Raw genomic sequence first — 14,906 nt, 5'->3', positions numbered from 1 at the left:
AACAGCCTGATCTAGAAGCCACTGTGCTGTGTGCCAGGGGACAGGAAGAGAGGACACAACTTTTCTAGGAAGGGCACACAGGTACCCAGGCTGCCCAGCTGCCCGGAGCCCTGGAGAGAAGAACCAGGGCAAGGCAGCGCAGCCCTGGAGGGAGGACGAGCAGCCCACACGGACCTGACTCAGAAGGGGTTATTCAAGTTTCCAGCAGCCCTAATCTCAGCAACCTTTGGAGTGTCATTATTCAGCAGTTGCGAGTTGATTAATAATGTGGGCTCCTGTTAAGGTAAAGTAAACGAGACGGGCTGTCACCACGGAGGAACCTTTAGTCCTCAAGGCGGAATGAGGCAGCTGCCAGTTGCTTTGGCCTTTAGAGTGATTTACCAAAAAGGAAGAGCTTCGTTCATCCTGGGGGCAGGATGAAGGGGGTGACATCTCAGAGAGAAGGGCAGGAGGAGCGCAGGCAGGGCAGGGGAGTGGGCACGCAGTGGGGCAGGCCCCTATGGTGCAGGTGTGTGGGGCACTTGGCAGGCGGAGGCACGGGCAGCACCAGCCATCAGCAGGGTACCTGCTGGAACAACCTGCTTGGGAACAGCAAGGAGGCTTCCTACAGATTGTGTCCTCTCCCCAGCCTCCTACAACTGTCCCCACAGCAATAACTGTCCCCTGTCACCTCACCCTGCACACCCACAACTGTCCATCAGCCCCTTTTCCCCCAGCTTCATCCCACATTCCTAATGACTGCCAACCCCTCTCCTTCCCTGAACACTGGTTTTCACAGACACAGACTCCACACTTTGGAGAGATCCCACTGACTCAGTTTCAGTCAGCAAGCATCCCATTTCTTCCAGAAAGTGGCCAGCAAGCTATGCCTCTCCAGCCTGCACAAGGTTATCTGCAGTGCTCCCCACAGATGCAGCCTGAGGAAAGCACCCCCCCGTCCCTCCCAGACCAGAAGCAAGGGTGCCAGGAGAAGCATGGAAGCCGCAGGGCTGGGACCCGAGCTCCCTGTCAGGGTGAAAGGGCAGCTGGGCCACTGTTCACCAAAGTGTGGCCACAAGGAGAGTTTAAAATCAGACTTAAAGCTGCTGTGTTGTTTTGTTTTTTAAGTAACATGTAATATATCTGTCCTCCTGCTCCTGCCAGCTCTGGTCTCCAGGCCCCATGCTAACGGCAAACTGAGAGCATCAAGCCAGGCTCCTCAGCCTCATGGACCTGCGGGAAGCCAGTCATCCCAGCCCATCACCTCAGCCCAGGGCCTGAAAACCCTGATCGTGGGCATAACGTGGCTGGTACTGCAGTGTGCCGGAGGCCAGGTTAGGGAAGGCTGATATTCAGGACTCACTGAGTGCTGGAGAAGTTGTTGCTCTTGGGCACATCCAGAGACTGGGGCTCTCCCTGTTCCCCTGTTCCTGCTGCCCTGGGTAGGGGGAAGAGCATCTCCACAGAGCAGCACAAATGCCTGCCTGCTCCCCAAGAGCCTCCTGCGCCTTATTGGAGAAATGCTTTACCTAGAAAGGAAAAAAACCAAGCACATCGTTAGCCCTGTTCTTGTCCTCTGCTGAACAACTCGTTAACCACAGGCTGAAGGAGGAAACTATTGAAACGCTGCCTGCACACCTCCGAGGGCCTTGCTGGACCCCTCCAGGACCATTTGTCCATGCTGGTCCTTAGCACAGACATTACAAACCGCAAGCGGAGGGGATGCTGGGATGATCCTAAACCAGTGCAACCATGTGTCTGTGCCCACAAGAATGAACACAAACCATCTTTACCATCTTGCTGCTGAATCAGGGCCTGACTGCCTTTTCCTCGGGCAAGAAGCAGAAATTATGCCTTCTACTTTCTTTCGTTTCAGCCAAGAGACACTGATAATAGCTTATTTTGCCACAGTAAAAGTCAGGACTCACCTGTGATTGCCACATCCATCTTGAGCTGAGCACGAAGCACTTGGCTGTTCTGGCTTTAAGAGTCTCCTGCTTTTTCAGGAGCTAGTGAGGTCTGAAAACAGCAACTTGATGGATTACTCCCTTAAATCAGGACATGAGAGTTACACTAGTGTTTGCTGGCAAATATCTCCTCTGACAAAATCTCTCTGAGCATCTCAGGGGGAGAAAACAACCTGAGCTGGGAATAAATCCCTTGACAGCTTCCTCCAGCTGTCTGGTCAGGCAGGACTTCAAAGTTTTGCCCAGCATTTGGTCCCAAGGGGCTTAAGATGAGGCAGCACATCCAGGATGTGCAAAAAGAGCCTTCAAAGTCAGGCTCTCCAACACAGCACTAAAAGGCTGTGGTAAGTACAGGACACATATGCCCAAAGCCTGCTTGCCTGGGGCAGAGAAATAACAATGGACCACTCAAACCAGCAAGGAGCCCCAAGAGCATCTATTCACCCAGAAACACATCAACTTCCCCCTCCACTGTACTAGTACTGCAGTGCTGGAGACCTCCTGCATGGCCAGCAGCTGTTGGAGACAGCTGGCTGTCTTCCAGGCTCTTGGCATGGCTACAACAGCCTGGAGATACTGAAATGCACCAGGGAAACTCACTTCCCATTAGAAACTCCACTTCAGTTCTCCTCTAAGGCCAGACCGACAAGGCAGTGCCCTGAAATATGTTTTCTTCCAAAGAACAGGCCTCCTCAGCAATGCTGTGCTGCTACACATCAGCATCGCTCTTCAGCGTGCCGCGGGCAGGTCCTGCGGTGCTTGGCCTCTGGTGTCTCTCCCCAGCAGCAAGCAGACCACAACAGGCCCCTGGTGAAACACAGCTGGTAAAACAGCCAGTGTGACACACTGAGTTCCTTCCCTGTCACAGAGGTACCTAGAAGGATGGGCAAGCAATAAACGATAACAAGAGCACTGAGTCGATGCTCACGTTGAGTCAGGAACACCGAGTATTTCTGCTTTGATTTTGTTTTCCTGTTAGCTAGAAAACAAGGTGGGAGAGAGGTTAACTGTGGTGTCTTGGACTTTATCTATCTGAGAAAGAGTTTGCAAAGGAGCACTTTATAAATGATTAAGCTTTGTTTTTCAGAGAGGAGTGGGGCAGGTTTCCTGCAAGGGCTCATCTTGAAGGCAGTTCAATGTTTTGTTGATCACTGCAATTCTCATGTGAAATGTTTTTTTTTCCTCAAGACAACTTTCTAAGACATTAGAATAGCTGTAACTTTACCTCAATGGAAGATTTTATCTTGAAACTCAGTTATCTCCATCTCCCCAAATAGTCTCACTCTTACTCTGACTTGCCACCTTATCCCACTAATTAACAATGTGCTGCAGGAATGTAACTTATCATCAATATTACAAGCAACTCATTAAAATTTGACCCCATCCCACAAAATCCACCTTGGATTTTGAACTTTCCTCTGCCTCCCACCTCAGTTCAGGAACATCTGAATTCCAAGTACCAATTCTCATCCCCTTCCAAAAGAGCAACTAGGCTGTGAATGGCACTGGGACCTGGGTGCAGCCCTCGTTTCATTATACTGCTTGGGAGCACTGGGTTATAGATTCAGCCCATATACAGACATAATCCCTTCTCTCTATAGCATAACTACTAAAATAATGCAATGAGCAATGCGTCGCAAACTCAGAAGTTACCTTGCACCAGCATACCTCAATGGACTTAGTTTTGGTGCGAAGATAATCCTGTAATGATGGCATGCTGCAACAACTGATCCGTGCTCTTTGTCTCTTGTTAACTCAGCTCTGCCTGCTCAAAATAACAACGCTTTCTGCACTAGAAAGTTACATCTGGAGCATGAACCAGATCTGACCTATTCAAAAGGGGCCAAAAAAGTAGAAATGCAGTAGTAACTGCTGTACTGAGAAATGCCTTCCCGCACAAATGCCATCACCTGATGGCAAAGTCAACTAGAGAGCTTCATCTTGGCTCGCAGATGGCTAAAATCCTCAGTGCACACTGTGTTTCTCTAGGGTTGGAGAAAACTGGCTTCTGGCATCTCACAGCTGGACAGGATTTCAGTTTGTTGTTTATTTGTTGCAAATCTGTTGTTTAAGCAAAACTGCTCTGGGAATTTTTAATTTGAAAGGTGCTGGGAACATCCTACATAAGGCCTTTTGAGGCATTTGACTGTGAGGTCTTCTCAAGAACATGGCAGATTTACGGCTATATTAACCACTTCTTACTTTAGGTACCTTGAAAGAAAAAAAAGGGAAAGCATCTTAAGTGATTATCAGTGCTGACAAGAAGAAAACGGGGGAAATGGAGTTTAGAAGAACGCAACCTTACCTGAAAAGCTAAATTAGATCTATTTTATGTCTATATAAATTCTCTAGCGGTGCTCAGGGAGGCAGAAACTTAACCCTACAGGTGATGGAATTAGAGAAGGCTCAGTTCACACATGTTTTTGTTGGAGCATTCACACAGCTTACAAAGTGCAGGGTTCAAATGTCTCGTTTTAACACCTCACTCTGCATTTGAGATCTCCCTTTTATAAACCCAGAAGGGACAGAAAGAGAACAAGCGCTGAACACACATCATGGGACAGTACAGAGAAACCCGACTACGTGAGGGGTGATCTTCAGGACTTTTCCAGGGGACAAAAATCTTCTGTCTTTAAACAAGCTCCTTGTACAGTGGGGTCAAGGCACAGAAGCAGCCTGGCGACTCGTCCTCCCCAAATAGGAGGTGTTGGGTTAGATGGAGATGGGGGCTGAGGTACAGACGAGAGAAGGAGGAATAGACAGGGCAGGGAATAGGCTGCTCTCCTTTCCACGTAGACAATTTCCACCCCAGTCCTGGCTACCTACCCCTCACACCCAGAGCATTCTGTCAGCCATGTACAAAGCCCCAGGATGGGCTGGCGGGCAGAGAGGAGGGTTTGCACACCTTCAAAGCAAAGTAAAATAGATTAAATTGCTGCTGAAACTACTGTTAGCTGATTGTCTGCTGGACTCCTTCTACATTGGGCAAGTAATTATTCACAGAGGAAATTCTTGCTCCTCTATGCATGTTAAGGAGCATCCTATGGGATGGCAGAGAAAAAGGGATAGAAACTATTTGTGAAATGTGGCAGTGCATCACCACACACAGAAAACAGACCAATGACCTCCTGCTCCGAGCCAGATCAAACATAAAACCATAGAATGTTTTAGGTTGGAAAGGACCTTAAAGATCATCAAGCCCCAACCCCCCTGCCATGGGCAGGGACACCCCCCACTAGCCCAGGTTGCTCAAAGCCTCATCCAGCCTGGCCCCGAACCCCTCCAGGGATGGGGCATCCACAACTTCCCTGGGCAAGTTTTCACCCTCACAGTGAAAAACTTCTTCCTAATGTCTAGTCTAAATTTACCCTCTTTCAGCTTATACCCACTACCCCTTGTCCTCTCATTACACTCCCTGACAAAGAGTGCCTCCCCATCTCTCCTGTAGGTCCCCTTCAGGTACTGGAAGGCTGCTATTAAGTCTCCTCAGAGCCTTCTCTTCTCCAGGCTGAACAACCCCAACTCTTTCAGCCTGTCCTCAGAGGGGAGATGCTCCAGCCCTCTGATTAATTTTGTGACTCTCCTCTGGACTCTCTCCAACAGGTCCAGGTCTTCTTTATGTTAGGGGTCCCACATCTGAACACAATACTCCAGGTGGGGTCTCACGAGAACAGAGTAGAGGGGGAGAATCACCTCCTTCGACCTGCTGCCAATGCTTCTTTTGATGCAGCCCAGGACACAGTTGGCTTTCTGGGCTGCAAGCGCACACTGCTGGCTCACGTTCAGCTTCTCATCCACCAATACCCCCAAGTCCTTCTCCTCAGAGCTGCCACTCTCCGCCCAGCCAGTATTTGTGCTTGAGATTGACTTGACCCACGTGCATATAAGGTCTAGCACAATTTTGCCGAGATTCTTAGCTTTGAGAGTGAACTGAGAATAGAGAAGAATAAGTATTTGGGGATGCAGACCGGAGGGGAGCTGCCTGACACTCCTTGCTTTTTGGTGCTACTCTTGGGAAGATCAGCTTTCCTAACATTTTTCCTTTCTTTCTCAGGGAAGGCTCCGATGCCGCGACCCCACTACAAACCCCAAGAACCCAACGGCTGTGGCTCCTATTTTCTGGGGCTCAAGGTACCCAAAAGTGTATGTACTGTTCCCAAATGGTGCTATTCTCTAATCACAGTGACCAGCCAAGAATACTGGGGAAAGAAAAGGCTATGCGCCAACTGTGTGATGGCTTCTATTCACAGCTGAAGCCAGAGCTCTGGAAAAAGGAGGAAATATCACTTATGTGGTGTTAGGGGACAAGCTATTTGCCTGGGACTGCCAGAAGACACAGTGGCTGCCGACGGCAAGCAAAGTGAACACGGAAATCCGAGCACTGCCCAACTTACTGTCACTCAGGAAAGCATTAAGACCTCAGCTGCTGGTGGCAGCGAAACAGGAATCATGTAGACAGGGGTTACATTTACGCAGGTCTGGCCTGTTGCTCTGGTTGTCTCGGTAGGTACTGGAAGAGAAAGTTTCCTGAGCAAGTCAGCACTAGAAGAAGAAAATGGGGTACCTGCCTAAGCAAAGCACCATTTTTATCAAGGCTCTGATCAATCCCGTGCCCTTGCAATAGGACAGGGAACACAGTCAACATGGGGCAGCTCAGTGACATAGCGTAATGTGCAAACAGCAATACTTGAATGCACTCACCACACCTGGCCCTTCATCCCTTCCCATGCTTTTTGCCTCTGCCAAGCACTGGAATAAACCTGAGGGCTTTAATACTGCACCCACTTGTTATTTTAAAGGCAATTAATGAAATCACGTTGGAATCACCAGTAAAAGCACTCCCAGGTGGCTCTAAGAGCAGGAATTACTATTTAGCTCATGCGTTACTGCTGCCCATGAAGTCTGCAGCAATTAGGCAGATTCCTGCTCTGAAAACCCCTCCTTTTACAGCCCATTTTTCATGTTAGATTAGTTCCTTAAACTACATTTCATTGCAAACCTTGGGGGCATTTCTGCAGCACTTCCTCCTTATGCAGGCAGTCACAAGCTCTGAGGGCAATGAAGAAAAAACTCATCTCCTAAATATTACATGAGGAAAGCCAAAAAGGGGAAGAATTTATAACATGCTAATGAGTTTGGTCTCTCCAGGAGACAGGCCTTCTGCCCCATCAGCCCCATGGTTATTAACTAAGCTTGCTGCTCACCCTCCAAGCCAGCAGACCTCCCCTGACCAAGCTGTATTTGTCCTTGGTCTTGCAAGCGCATCTGCGAGAAAGAAGGCATTAATAACACTTACAGCAGGTTTATTAGGCCAAGAAGCAGGACTTGTCAGGTTGTGGGAAACTGAGGAAAGAGCAAAAGGGCCTTTGCCACTTGCTGGCAAGGACAGGAAGCTCTCTGGTGAGAACTAGCAAATGGTCATGGAGGGGCTGTTCTCCACTTCTCTACCAGAAGTTAATCCTCCCTGACAGACAGAAGAGAAGGGAGCCCTGCATTGGGCCTGCATTACTGTCACCACTTTTTTCACATGGTGAGGGAGAAGCATGCTTTCCTCCTGCTGCCCCAGCTATCAGAGGTAGCTTCTGGAAAAGAAGCCAGCTGGCCGCTGCAAAACCTCAACCAGTTGCAGCTGTTTGAGTCTGAGGCCAGGAGGCAACCAAGGGACACTTCTTTTCTCTCTTTCCCCAGCTAGACTTGGGCATCCCTGCCATGACCAAGTGCTGTAACCAGCTGGACATTTGTTACGACACCTGCGGGGCCAACAAATACCGCTGCGATGCCAAGTTCCGCTGGTGCCTCCACTCTATCTGCTCTGACCTCAAGCGCAGCCTTGGGTTTGTCTCCAAGGTGCAAGGTAGGCGTCCTGGCTCGGATCCCCTGTGGAGGAAACAAGCGATGGCAGGGAGGGGGGAGAGTGGGCTGGGAGCCTTTTCCTTGCCAAAAGAAACAAAAATCTGCAGTAGGGAGCAGCATATCTGTCCTGTGCTTGTCACAGATGGGTCAGAGCTGAGTGAGAACACATGGTTCTGAGATCTGCACACACACACACTCTTCTGTCCCAAGACCGAACACCTAAAATTATTTACATTTGGAAAACATTACAAAACACATGTGGAAAGAAGGGAAAAAACCCAACAAAAAACCCCTAGAAGCAATTCCGTCAACCCTTGGATGCCCTCCCTGAGAGTTCAAACACCTGCACATGAGATCAAATAGCCTTCCAGAGCCAGTAAGCCACACACTGAAACCTGTACATGGCCAAGGGCCAACAAACTGGGAGAGCCAAGGACAGGGGCTCTCTGGGACCTGGTTTGCAGATAAGAGATGATGATGGCACCAGGAGGGACACACCACAGTGTGGGTGGTGGCTGAGCCACCGCAGGGAGACCTGGATTGCTCAGAAGCCCCTCTAAGCTGGCAACAAGCCACTCTGGGTTCACCCTGCTGCTGATGCCCTGATGTAAGGTACAGTTAAATCTGCATTTGTTGTCCAAAGGTGCAGCCTGGTTAGGACACACTGGCAACTCTGCACAACACCGGTACTAGTGCAGATGGCTTTCTACTTCTCACAGATAAATGTTTGAAAGAGTATCCAGGACAGCAACAGAAAACAAAGATGTGCCCTGAGAGACAAGTGTTACAGGCCAAGTACAGCCAATCTTTCATGGTATCTACAGGTCCTTGTGCCAGCCTCTTCCTATCCCTTCAGATTTTCCCCTGCCAGTCTTTCAGATCCCTTCTTTTTCCTTTCTGCCTGCAGCAGTGAAGCCAACAGACAGGCCCTAAAGGGTTAAGGTGGAGCAGCACCCTCAATCCTTGGTTGAGCCAAGCCACCTCTGCCTATAGTCAGCTAGGACTAGATCCCTCCCGCATCTCTGACTTGGTTGCCACAGGAGGCACGTTGCTATCATGACTGAACCTCTGAGCCATCCTCTCCTCCCCTTGCTCCATACCTGCTGCTCCCTGTCTTCAGGGCTGCTCTGAGCAGCTCCGGTTGCGCATTCCTCCTCCATCACCATCCCAGCTCTTATCTGGGGTCCTTTCCACCTAGTCACCAGGAGTTCAGAGAAAGCAGGCAGGGGAAGAGCAGCTCTGCTCCCTTTAGGCAGGCACAAACATCCCAGCTGCAGCAGAGACAGTTAACGAAAGCCTCAGTTTTCCCACTGACTCCCCACAGCCTCTCCGACCAAGCAGAGTCCCAAAGCAGCAGGAGCAGAGCAAGGTGGCTGGAGAGGCTGAGATGGGAAGAGACAGCCCCAAAGGTAGGGCCTTCCCAAATCAATGTTAGTGCCAGTGAGTAAATCCTAAAAGATCTGGTACTAGCCTATTTATTTATTAACAAACAGTTTCAGGCTTGTTTTTTGGGAAGAGAACTGGCTAGTATTCAGGCAGACTGCATCAATAGCTCCGCTGTTGCAATTGCAGTTGGATTTTTCATGCTGTCTGGCAGCTGGCATTGTAAAAATGTTGGTTAGTAGTGGCTATAAGGGAACTGCAGGGAGAGCTAGGAAAGACAGTGCTGTGGAGGTCTTCTGGGAAATCTGCTTGCTAAACAGCGCTCTTTACAGTGCTCCAAACGATCCACCAGCCAGAGAAGCCTGAGAGGGGCAAGGAAAGAGGCTGGCTCTAGGGAGAAGAGAAGTTAGTGCCAGACTGGTGCCACCCTAAGGAAGAAGAGTCTCCAGTTCAGCAGAAAGGAACTTTTTGATTTATAAACATGCAATACGCAGAGAGAAAAAGACAGCCCATGCTTCCAGCTGCAAATACTGCACAACTCAGTGCTGGGGTGAGGTCACAGTGCCTCCACCCAGCCCTCAGACATCCCAGAGTGCCTGTTATTTACCTGCCTGATCTTTCCCTTCTCCACAGCCTGTGAATCTGTCGCAGACACAGTGTTCAACGCCGTTTGGACCCTGGGCTGCCGGCCCTTCATGAACAGCCAAAGGAGCGCCTGCATTTGCAGCGAGGAAGAACGAGATGAATTGTGAAGAAGAGCAGATGCCTTGGCCTCCACAAGCCTGCTGCCAAGCGTCCCCTCTCAGACATGACACTTCAGCACAGTGATTTCTATCAGCCCTTTGGCCTAACACAGGATGTGGGGACCTGGGCCAAGCAATACACATCAACTACAGCTTCTGCGCAGAGGGCTGCGAAAGGGGAGAGAGCCTGTGAACAGGGGGCAGTGATGCCTGCTGTCCACCACAGATGCAGTTCAACAGCCCTACCCCTTTCAAAGTCCATCAGCCTAAATGATCTGATGCCAATTTTCTCTACAGACTGATCAGAAGAGGCAAGCAGGATGCAGCACTGGTTATAAACAAGGGGCTTTACTTGTTTGTTTGCCTTAAACATGTATTAGCTCCCCCCACCCCTTACCTCTCTAATTTGCAATTCAAGGCATCAGGTTTCTGCAGCCCCTGAAAATCCCAGTCCATGGACACACTATCTGCATTTTTCCACTGCTGGTGACAGACTGAAGAAGAGGGGTAATTTGCTTTCAGTATGTTGCTGACACCCATCCCTGACATTTCCCATCCTACCATTACACACCCTGACAACCTTGCTTATTTAAATACTTGGTGGATCCAAAAACGATTTCAAACATCCAGGGATTTGTTTGGTAAGCATGAGAAGGACTTTTAAGTGTTTGTGATACAGGCACCATTCGTGTCTGCGCAGAAGAGGAGCACAGCCCATCGTGTCCTAGATGTGAAATCACGCCTCTCCCCCACAGTCCTAGGAGAGGAAGCTGCTTCTCTTTTGTGGTGTCATGCAGATCTATTTAATTATTTTCCTCCTATATCACTTAACAAAGCTTTTCCCTTAGGATCCCTTTATACACAAAATGGCTGGGTATTCGCCTCCGTCTTTTGCACAAGCGAAACAGGAGGCTCACAGTTGCCTTGGATGAGATATTCAAAATTACAGAAGCTTATCTGTCAGGTGGGAAGGCTCACATGCTGCCTCTGTGGGGCAGAGACATTGCCAGCTGAGGAGCGATCAGCAGCCTCAGACAGCATTCTTTCTAAAACGTGGTTAATACTTCCATCTGCTATCGAGAGCTTTCATTGCATGCAAAATTAGGATTTAAAGCAGTATATGGAATTTCATCTGCATATAACATTTGCAGACAGCTTTCTTCTGTGTTTCTTGTTGAAAGGAAGTTGCTACTGGGTGCACGTGCTTTGCCACATAAATACTTCAAAGTCTTCTCCAAACATATGTATGGTTCTGTTCTTCCATCTGCCAGATAAAAGTTAAAGCTACAGAAGGGTGATTTAACAAGAATGGAAAGAGTCTGTTTTAGTTACTTTTCTTCTAGTTTGTTTTTAAATGCATGCATGGAGCTATAAGTTGTTTAAGCCCTGTATTCCTGTTCTTGCCAGTCATCTTTGCTTTACAGTGAACAGCATTGAGACATTCATCTGGCCTCTAAAAAACCAGAACAAGGCCCCCACCAGTATTAAGAGCAGGAAAACCTAAGTGACAGTCTGAGGGGTACTGGGATGTTTTCCAATAATGAGGACCAGCACACTGATCAGACACAATGACATCCTTTCCTAGCTGTGCTAATGCTGCTGGAGAGTGAATCCCCGCATTGCCAAGGTTCATTGCAGTGAGCATCTGTCAGAGCACGGGGCTGGACAGACATAGATTTTTGGCTGGGGATGGGAAGGAAACGTTCCTTGTTCCAAACACTTCCCAAACTTTGTATTTTGTTGGTGAAATGGTGCTTGTTGCCAGTTTTAAATGTGAGCATACTCTTATGATTAAATTACAAAAAAAAAAAAATCTATCTTGTCTATGCTCAATATCCAACTAGCTGGCAAATATCTTAAAGCATTTTTTAGTTCAAGTGATATCAGATTAAAGCCAGGACAAGCAACTGATGAGATGATGACATACACTGGAGAAATTGAAGGGTTCTGAGCAAAATCTCTCTATTCACATGCTGGTGCTTTGGAGAAACCACTAATCTCAATCATAATTTCTTCATGCTTTCAGGCCACCATTCATCCCAAAACACTCCAGGCTGCTGCACACAGGGCAGCTACTGAATGAGCGCATTTTTCACTACAAAGTTAAACTGTGTTAATCTGAAAAACCCCAAGCGCAGCTCTACAAGTAAACTTTTGAATCTTCAAGTGGTAGCAGTGACTCAGGAAAACCACCAGATAATCCTGCTTAGGAGAAAACCAGCACATAAACTGGAGTAAAACTTCTGCATCCAAACTAAAAATCGCTTCCCCTCGGCACTGTTCCCGCTACTCAGTGGTGTACAGCTGCTGAACTAGCCGATCGTGACTCTCCAGGTCGATGCACAAACTGTGGCTCATCTTCATTTCCACCCTGCTGTGAACAGGAAGAAGAAACTGTGCTCACCCAAAGGCTGCCTGTTGACTTTATGCATTGGCAGGATCATTTGCAACTCTTGCTGATGTTCAACCCCTTCGGCCGGTGCACCTTCTCCTAGAAATGGTTCCCCAAACAGCAATCTCTGTGTTTCAGCTGAGGGCATAAAAGCAGGGACTAGGACAACAGGTAATAGGTGTTTGCTCCTAGACATCCAATGTTCAAACATTCACTTTAAGAGAGAATGAGGTGGCACCAGCCAGAAGACCAGCCACACACACCAGGCAGCGCTGATGCAGCTCAGACTTGAGCCATGGTTGGCAGCGCTGGTGGGAGCACTGGTCAGTTACGGTGCCTTTTCGCACACGCACTGCCTGCTTGTGCAGCGTGTTTGGCTTCCACTCTGCAGTGTGGCAGATTAGATTAAACTGACAAACAGATCCTTTGGCTCTCAGATTAGTTTGGCCTTGGATTTCACGTCCAGGCTGTAATGCTGACAAAGACAACAGATGGAAACAAGAGGTAAACTGGGGAGAGCTAAAAGGCTTTGAAAAATGGTTTTGTTTTGTGCCTAGGAGGCATCCCCTCCACATCAGAGGAGGAACGGCCACAGGGCAGTGGCAGACCTTAGAACTACCATCCTGTTTGCAGGGCAAACTGAACACCTTCCCAGACTGCTCCATTCATGTGGCCACACACACCATGATTATTTAGATTGTTTAACTAAAAAGCTGCAGAGCAGAAAGGCTGCTTCGTATGAATTTGTCAGGAAGAACCAAATAATGCACACTATATCTGAAACAAGCCAGGAAGCAAACCTCTCCCTCCACCACTCCCCCACGCCCCTTTTACATGAACAAAAAATTCTGTTGCCTCTACAGAAGGCACCAGCTAATTAATTTCATTTCCCATCTCTTGTTTTATCAAAACAAGTATATTTGGTAGGGGCTGCCTGAACAAAGAAGCGATAGTAGGAAATTGCCTGTGTGGTCCTAATGCAGACATGAACAAGCAGAACCAGGAGACGCACAGCAATGCAAGAATGAGGCTTTTTCATTTATTTTTCTTTCACATATGGTTAGATAATAGATGAAAAGTGTCTTTCCACTTATACCTACTTATTGTCATAGGAACATTTTAATTTATTCTAACACATGCACGTAATCCCAAATTGGAAAAGCAGCCATGAAGACATTTAGAAAAATCACGAAGCTCCCAGCCCATCAAATGCCCATTCCCCACTGGAATCTCAGTCACGAGAAGAAATAAATCTGTGAGATGGAATATTGCTGAGGTGATTTGTGACTCCCTTCTAAATGGTCCCTTCAAACAGATTCCCCATCCATTTGAGAGCAGCAACAAATTTTAGCCTTGACAGCTATTTGGCTGCCCCCAACCAACGTAGAAAATGGGTAATGCAGACTGGGGGGGTTTCCCATGCACCTCCGGACACCCAAAGGACAGAGCCGCACACTATGAAGCTTCTTGCAGAAAATCTCATGAACAGACTGCCATGCCACAGCCAACAGTGGAAACGCATCCTTCCTTTCTCACCCTCCAGCCCTGCCTCTCCTCCTTTGTTCTTCACTGCTTGCTGTGCCTCCTTGCTTTCATCCCACATTTCTCATCCTTCACCACGCAGCGCTCCTGCACAAAGCCCAGAGGAGCCTGAGCTGATCATCTATATTAGATTTTCTTTGGAAGGAGCTTGATGGCCCAAAGGGATTACTGACAAGCATGATGCCACCACCATCACCATTAATTGTGTCCCCAGCCAGCTCTCACCCACATGTGAATGCACGCAGTCACTCAAACAACGCTGCCACATCTCCTGTCATCAGGCTCACTGGGGACTACCCTGTCCCCAGAACTACCCATATTACAACAAATGATTACTATAAATACTTAATGTCCATTCCTCTAATCCCTTTGTCAGAGCCACAGCCTCTCTAGACCAGTGTAAAACTTTCAAACAAAGACTTTGGGGGGTGTGTGGGGTATTTATAGATTGTTTAATAGTCTTTTTCTTACAAACAAGGTGCTATAGCACTTACAAAAGCACCACATTTTTGTTGGGGGGAGAAAAGGGAGAAAACAATGATACACTAAACGCAAGAGGAAACACTGTTAAACTCCATGCAGTTATCAGAAGACACTGAAAAAAATCAAGTTCTATTAAATACCTTTTACTGTTTAAAAATAACATTTAAATGTGCCTGTGATAGATCTGAGCTTTAGCTGCCTGTAACAACAACTGTTTTATAGCTCCAAGGAACTTATGCATTACAAGATATATATTTTTATATGTTTTTATTAACAGTCAACCAAAACCTCAGCACATCCGAAAGCTTCAGCATCATCCCCAGAACTGCATAGCAAACACATTCAGCTACGAGACTAATTGTATTGTCTGATGAAAGGAGGGCTTGAATAACATTTGTTTAGTCAAAGACAAAGTTGGGTAATGCCTCAGGCCTGCAAAGCAATTGAGGTCCCTTCAACCAAAGGGTTGTTGGGAAGAAACGCAGGTAAAACCAAACCGTTCTCCAGTCCGGGTTGCACTCAGAGGGCTGCCTCGTGTGCCCAGCATACTTCACAAGTAATCAT

The 14,906-nt window shown here is 47.9% G+C and overlaps 1 protein-coding gene across 1 annotated transcript in view; it reads left to right on the top strand.

Annotated features, from left to right (window-relative positions):
* PLA2G12B (phospholipase A2, group XIIB) overlaps positions 1 to 9,934 on the top strand; it is a 10,386-nt gene extending 452 nt beyond the window's left edge. Inside the window, exons 2-4 of the mRNA XM_010084893.1 lie at positions 6,001 to 6,089; positions 7,635 to 7,800; positions 9,816 to 9,934. Of these exons, the coding sequence (XP_010083195.1) occupies positions 6,001 to 6,089; positions 7,635 to 7,800; positions 9,816 to 9,934 (374 nt within the window). The remainder of the gene's footprint in view (positions 1 to 6,000; positions 6,090 to 7,634; positions 7,801 to 9,815) is intronic.
* The last annotated feature ends 4,972 nt before the right edge of the window (positions 9,935 to 14,906 follow it).

The sequence above is a fragment of the Pterocles gutturalis genome, unplaced genomic scaffold, assembly GCF_000699245.1.
Source record: "Pterocles gutturalis isolate BGI_N339 unplaced genomic scaffold, ASM69924v1 scaffold18120, whole genome shotgun sequence".
NCBI lineage: Eukaryota > Metazoa > Chordata > Aves > Pterocliformes > Pteroclidae > Pterocles > Pterocles gutturalis.
Note: the sequence above shows the minus strand (reverse complement) of the source record. Positions and strands in the feature narration are given on the sequence as shown.